General features: G+C 54.4%; 1 protein-coding gene across 1 annotated transcript in view; it reads right to left on the bottom strand.

The window, feature by feature from the left end:
• Positions 1–5,295: 5,295 nt before the first annotated feature.
• FAT2 (FAT atypical cadherin 2) overlaps positions 5,296–7,210 on the bottom strand; it is a 59,694-nt gene continuing 57,779 nt past the window's right edge. The window contains exon 24 of the mRNA XM_049829807.1: positions 5,296–6,860. Coding sequence (XP_049685764.1) covers positions 6,328–6,860 — 533 coding nt within the window. The 3' untranslated portion in view covers positions 5,296–6,327. The remainder of the gene's footprint in view (positions 6,861–7,210) is intronic.

Below are 7,210 nucleotides of genomic sequence, written 5' to 3'. Positions count from 1 at the left end.
TGTGAAAAGGCTCTGGGATGTGAAATGGGGGTTGCTTTTTCCATGAGGCAGGTGTAAAACTACCTGGCAGGGCCTGGGCCAGGTCTGGAGCAGGTCTGGGCATCTCCAAGGGGCGATTCCACTGTGCCAGCCTGGATGGGGCAGTGCTGTGGCATTAATGCCAGTGGACGTGCTACAACTTTTGGGACTCATCACTTTTTTTTTTTCTTTCTTTTTTTTCCTTTTTGCAAATACCGCTCAAGTACAAGGGCTTGGGGAGGAGGGGGCATCCATGGGAGAGCAGGAGATCTGGAGCCCAGCAGGCAGCTGGGGTCAGACCCTGTGTTTTTCCCACCCCTGCAGCAGCATACAAGACTTCTCTTCTGCTGAGGATTTCAAACAAAAGCGTTTCACTTTTGCTGCTCTGAAAATTACAATTTTTCTTCTGAATGCATTTGTGCAAGTAGGTTGTAGGCAGAGCCTTTATGGGCTTGCTGGGCTAGGCTCTTCTCTCTGCCCCACCAAAGCTGTGCTTTGGCTTCTTGGCTGTGTCCCGGGACTCAGCAGCCTGGTTTATGCCGAAAATGGGGCTGCAGCTGGAAAAAGAACCCGGCATGTGCCGATGGCCACAGTGTGGTGGATGCTGAGCTGCTGCTGATCCGCCCAAGAGATCAAAGGAGAAAAAGCCAGCCCATGCTCAGAGATGGCTGGGTGCCATGCCAGCGTGGCTGCAGCTCAGCTTATCCTTACACTGCTGAATAATTCATGCCATTGCGGTGTGTCATCAGCAGGGCTGTTTGGGTAATCAGTGCTAAAAAAAATTAATCTCTTGAAGCCGTGGCAGAAAAGTCTCCTTAAAGTATGCGGACTGATGGGGAGTGTGGTCGCTGGAGGGGGATCTGAGGCCACCTGAACCCCAGGGTGGGAGGAATGGCTGAGCACAGGCAGCTCCTGGTGGCCAGGGTATCTCTGACTCTGGAGAGTCACCATGGCTGGATCCATAACCATCCTTTCCTTCCAAGGGTTGAACACTGCAGGGCTGCACCCCTTCCATGAAATGACTTTACTAAGGCTGCCCTCTCCCAGGTGTCACTTAGCAAAGCATCGTCTCTGTTGCCCTTGCCCTCCCCTGTGTGGTGGCTGCCAGCCGAGGAGACCCTAGGGAGTTAAAAGTCTACAGGAAAATATCATCACTGTTATTTGCACTGCTTCTGCTGCTGGGAAGAATAATTTGGGTTTGCTTTATGGGAAAAAGCGGTGCATTTTGCTGAGAAACTGTGGCAATCTTGGAGCAAGGGTGGGAAGCCAGCAGAGCGATAGCCTGGCCACCCCTCGGATACCTGCCCGGACCTGGAGCCGGCAGCATTGGTGGGTCCTCACTGCGATACCACTTGTGCCAGGGCTCACGCCATCCCGCTCTGCTGAATGCACCAGAGAGCTAAGGCACAAACTGGGATTTATGAGCAGGAAACAGGGGCAGAGCGGGTGAACCCCATCCTTCCCTTTGGCCATAAGAAAATGCTGCTCCTCCAGCAAGCCCAGGGATGGCGACCTACTTTTCACAATGTCCCATCAACATGCAGGGGGGTGAGCCTGCTCTGGGGACCCATCTGCATTTAGAGTTTTATTAAAAATAGCTACAGGGAACTGCAAAGTTCACAAACCCATCCCAGCAGACGAAAGCCGAGCTGGGGACCTGCATAATTGCAGCCAAGTGATCCTTCCCTTGGCTTTAATTTGGGATTAACCCCAGCTGTGGTGGGGTAATAGGGCTGTGGTGGGAGGTCTGGTTGTGCCAGGTGATGCTCGTCCTGGTGCCGGCAGTTCAGGCAGGAGGGATGCTATCCTCTTCCCTTCTCAGCCTCTCTGTGTGATGAGCCCTCCTCCAGCCAGCAGGTAGGGTGCTGTGGTATCCCGGGGGTGTTTTGGGGAGCTGGGTGAGTCCCTGGTTTGGGACATGGAGCTGTTGGCAGGATTTGTAGCCCGAGGTGCTGGGACAGCGTAAAAGTTGTGTGGTCAGACTGGGGGTTTGGAGCAGCGTGCTGTACTGGTGGGTTTGGAGCAGCGTGCTCTACTGGTGGGTTTCCTTTCTCTTGCTCTTGTGCTGCTCCTGCCCAGCGGGAGCCCTGGTCCTAGTCTTGGGCCTGGCAGAGATGTTGCTGTGTTCTGTCTACAAAGTGCTTTAGAGTAGTAGGGTAATTGAGGCCTTGCAAGGTCTCTTCTCCAACTTTCTCCAGCGTGAAGCAATTTTTGGAATTATAAAAAAATGCTCTTGTTACTCTCACGCCTCCCCCAGGATCTCTCCTGTGTTTCTCCACACGGTCCACTGATGTCTGGGCTTAGAAATGCTGTGCCCAAATTGATGTGCAGGGATGGTGCTCTTTTAGGATGGAAGTGTTGAGAGGGATTTACTAAGTAAATCCAAACAGCTAAAATATCAGTCCTAATCCACGCAGGGACTGAATTGTGCCGAGCAGAGCTGGCTCTCAAAAGAAGGAGGCTGTGTTCTCTTGCAGACCTCAGGGTAACTCAGGACCCGGGCCAGCTGGCCGTGGGGCTGGTTTCGGTTTGTATCTGGGCTGTTCAGTGAGGACGTCCCTGTGCATCCCAAATGGAATCCCCCTTTCCCGATTGTGGTCCCAGAAGGGGATGTGAATAGCATTTTTTCCACATCTGCTTGTTGTTTGAGCCAAGCATATCTATCTGGGTATCCCAAGCCTCCCTGTGGTTGTGCCCTTTCTTGTGTGCCCTCCCCCAGTTCAGCACTAAGGCACCCAGCAGTTGAGAAAAAGCCAAAAAATTGAAGCTTGGGTCAGTAAGCACTGGGAGTTTCTGGGATGGGGTTGGTGGGAAGCGTAATACTGATGAAGTTGGGGGCTGTGGGCGTGTGGTGGGTTTTTAAGACTGGGAGATATCGCTTCACTGGTGCCTGGGAGTGCTGCTGTACGGACAGGTCCTTCTGAACCTCCCAGGCACAACCCTGGTGTGTTCCTAGTGCTGCTGCAGCAAAAATGCAACGAGAGCATTTCAAGAAATTATTTCTGTTTTATTCTGGTCTGGGGAGAATGAGCAAACAGGAGATCCCGCGTGTCTTTGCTCTTAGGAGCAACAAATGAGGAACAGGTAAACTGGGCCAGCATGAATTTGTGGTGGAGGCTGTCCCACCCCATCGGCTATAGGTGCTTGGCTGCCATGGGGGGAAAATGTGGCTTCCTCCTTGGCTAGGAACACGTCTGGGGAGTCTGAAGCAAACCTCTGCGTGCATCCACCTATTGCACCCAAACAGTGGTTCGGGGCTCCCGGATGATGCTTTGCTCCTCGTTGTGAGCAAGAAATTGCGTGATCTGCCCTCCTGCCCCTGTGTGTTAGTGCTCTGAGGTGTTCCCACTTGTACTGCCTGTATTTCCTTTCAACTGCTGTATAATACACTTACAGATGCACAGGATGGGCTGATATGCACCGTTGTGCTACTCCCTTGCCCTAGCGTAGCATGCTGGCATCTTCCCGACAGGGCTGTTGAATAACAGTGTTTTGCCAGTATTTCTCCATTGCCATCTGGGCCATGGCGTAACTGCTAGATGCTTGCGTGCAGCCAACATATATGCATTTCTGGGCACAGTGTGGCAAGGGAAAGATAAGAAGGTGCTCTGTCCTGCACGATTCTCTGAAAACCTTGGAAGATGTGTCTTGCCCTTCTAGCTGCTGCTGCCGCCAGCTGAGCGTGAGGCCTCATGTTGTGCTGTGGGGTGAGCAGGATGCAGTAGCAACGGGAAAAGATAGCAAAGAGGGTTGGGGCAGGTTATCTGGGGGTCAAAATACTTTCTTCCATGTCTGCAAACAGGATTTTGTGCTTACAACCTCCCATTGCCTTGTGGTGGTTGTTCTGCTGCAGAACAAATAGTACAGGATTAGGAGGGAGGTTTTCCAAAATGGCATGTGGATCTCTTTGAAGGCCAGCTGTGGCTTAGGCTCACTTGTGATCCCTGGCCATAAAATCCATTCAAAAGGTTGTGCAAAACTTACCTTCCTTTGTGGTCACAGGTGCACACGCAACACAGGTGGCTGGAGACAGAGGGAGGTGGGAACATTTATCTCACGCACTTGTTGCAAACACAAGCGAAGGAGTCCCTACGGCTGGCCAGCCCTCTGCTATCAGGAGGACAGAGCCGACACGTTGTTCCATACCTGCCCTCTCTGCTGTCCAGGGGTCTGTTGTACCAACGTGGACCCAACTATTGGTGTGGCTGGGGTCCTGCCTTTCCCCCGGGTAGGGGACACTGAGGCACTGCCCTGGGCTGGGGCGGTCCCCCCTCGTCGGTCACTGGTGGGGTCACTTGGCCCCCACAGCATTTTGCCCCCTGCAGATGTTGGCCCTTGGAAGCATTGCTTCCCCGGTCCTCCCTTTGCTGTCTCCATGGTGATAGCTAATGACATCACTGACACTGAAAGCATTGCTGAGCTTTAGTGATGTCATCAGCTGTTGCTGGGGGAACTGTGAGATGGATCGTGCTCTCCAGCTGACGGCGAGCCCTTCCAGAGGAGACTGCCTGGTGAGCGTGGGGGAGTGACAGCAGTGACGAGCCTGCGGTTTTTGGTGAAAAAACCTGTCAAAGTGCATGAGAACTTTGAGAGGTAAAACAGGGCAGAGCTTCGCGGGGCTGTGGGGGTGGCTGGTGGGTGCCGGAGGAGCGGCAAGCAGCCCTGATGCCCAGGGGATGCTCGGGCAGGGGAGTGGGGCTGTGGGTAGGGTCTACAGGTGCTGGGACTGGCTGCTGTGTCCCACAGGGCCCGTGCTGGGTGTTTTAGGGAACTCTCTGCAGATATGCTTGAGTCAGGTGTGTTTTCCAGATTAACTGGGTGATAGTCATCTCCTTAAGGGCTGTGGCTTTACTTTCAGAAATGAGATGAACTTCTGTTTTCCCAGGGGTGTTTGGCTGGGGTTGGGAATCGAGGCAGGGCTTGGATTTGGGTCCTTTTGCTGCTGAGCTAACAGATACAAGAAGCTCTTGCCTTCCCAAAGCAAGGCAGGCTACCGTGGGTTTGCCTCCTTCCTCTGGCTCTTGTAGGATCCTCAAAGATGCATTGAACTTGCTGTCTTGGTAGCTCTCTGAAGGCTCAAGAGGCTGGGGGTGCTGGTGTCCAAAATAAGTTGTTACTCCCTGGGTTGCCCTTGGCTGGAGCTAGGCAGGGATGTCCTGTTTATAAGGGAATCCTTGAGTTATCAGATAAAATCATGATAGTAAAAAAATCCAAACTCTTTTAATACTTTCCAAAAATCAACAACAAAAAAGTTACATCAAACAACCAACCAAAGAAAACCTCTCACAAAGAAACGATACATTTCCAAGCACAAGGACATACAGGCAAACCCACGCTCAATAGCCTTGGTGCCCTGACTCAGGTAGGAGATGCCACGTGGTGCTGGCCAGTCTTTCTGGGATACACCGGGAAGCCCCAGCTGCGTGGCAGGACCACGTACCACTGCATTCAGCATGGGACCATGACAGCCACGGGGACGTGTCTGTACTCACATCCTCGGGGAAGGGTCTCCCTCGCTCCTGCGAGCACAGCCCGGCTGGGCAGGGGTCTTGCTTTGTTGCTAGCTGCCCTGTTTGAGTCTGTGGGTGGCTCCTGGTGTGATGAAGCTTGTTGCTCGGTTTTTCTACAGAAATGGACTCTATTTTTTTTTTTTTTTTTTTTTTTTTCCTTGGACTTCTGTTGGCCAAGTGAGGGATGTACTGATGGGACCAGCTGCGTTCCCTCATCTTTCTCCCTGCATTGGGGAGCAGACATGGAAGAGGGTTTGCACCAGCTGATCCATTCCACTGGGCAAACTCTTGGCTTGATGCAAGCCCTCGGAGCCAGAGCTGGGGGCAGGGAGCCTCTGCTATCCCACCTGGGACACTCCCAGGCTGTGCATCGCTAGTCCTTTCGCACCTTCTCCACCACAACTGCTGCCATGCCTGCAGTGCTTGCCCTCCTCCTCCTCCTCATCGTCCGTGTGACCAGGGAGCCCGGGGTGGGAGGAGGTGGCATGCTGCGGTCCCGCGCCGTGTTGGAGGAAGTCTCCTTGGCAAGGAGGCAGGTTAGTCATTGGCATCCCAGGAGCATCCTCCATGTCCCGGCAGTGGCTGGAGCGTTTCCCCTCTGTTTGCAGCAGGAACGCCGTGGAGGGCAGCAGGGGGAAAGATCCAGCCAAATTACAACCCAGCCGTGCAGGGGGAGATGTTGCAAGCTGGGGGGGGGGAACGACACGTAAGCCTCCCTTCAGCGGCACGTGCCAGCCCCCTGCGCGCTGTTCCGCGTGGAGACGCGCTTCTCTTCTCATCTCGAGAACGAGCTCCCCCGTTAAAACATCACCTCCTCGCAGCTCCCGTAGTCGCTCTCCACCATGTCGGAGCCCTCGTAGTTGGGGGGTGGAAGGGGCTGGGCTCGGATGCTGGGCTGGTGGCCCACCTCGCAGTCCGCGTAGGAGGGCTGGGCCACGCTCAGGCGCATGCTCACCCGCTTGTAGCCGGGGTCGGGCTGGTACGGGACACCCTCGCCCTGCACCAGTTGGGCTGGATAGTAGCTGATGGCCGTATATTCGTTCTGGCATTGGGAGGCTCCCATGTCCACGGGGCCGAGCGGCAAGAAGTCCTCCAGGTTCTGGTTGCTGTAGCGGGGTGGGATGGGGGCCCGCTTGTTGCTCTGGTCCAGCGGGAAGGGAAAGCCCCCGTAAAGAGCGACTGGCTCCGCATCTGCCGGTGGAGGGGGCGGCGGGGGGAGAGGAGGGTGGGAGGAGGACGGAGGAGGCCCTTGAATGATTTCGTAGTGGGAATATTCCTGGACGTCTGATGACAGGTACCGGGGAGGCCAGTAGGTCGTTTCTGCTGGGTAGACTGGAACAAAACAGAGTTGCGTTAGCTGTGGTTCAAGCTGTTGTTTCCCCTCTCTTGCCCTCCCGCTAATTCCTTCTGTAAGACTCTGAGCCTGCAGGAGACGTGGCAGACCAGGGGAGAGAGGAGACATAGGAACAGGGGAGATGTAGTTGCTTCTTTGGGAATTGAAGGTACCTGAGGGCACCCCTGGCTGTGCCCGGGCAGTGTTCCCACCAGCCTTCAGACATCCCCTACTCTGGCACCCAAAAGACACGCTGCGTCATGCCATTCGGATGCAAAGAGCTTGCATGATGAAGGGATGGGGGCAGAGCAAGTGATCCACTGGATCTCTCCCTTTCCCTGTAGTTACT

Source organism: Accipiter gentilis, chromosome 26 (genome assembly GCF_929443795.1).
Source record: "Accipiter gentilis chromosome 26, bAccGen1.1, whole genome shotgun sequence".
Taxonomy (NCBI): domain Eukaryota; kingdom Metazoa; phylum Chordata; class Aves; order Accipitriformes; family Accipitridae; genus Astur; species Astur gentilis.
This window is presented reverse-complemented; position numbering and strand designations above follow the sequence as displayed.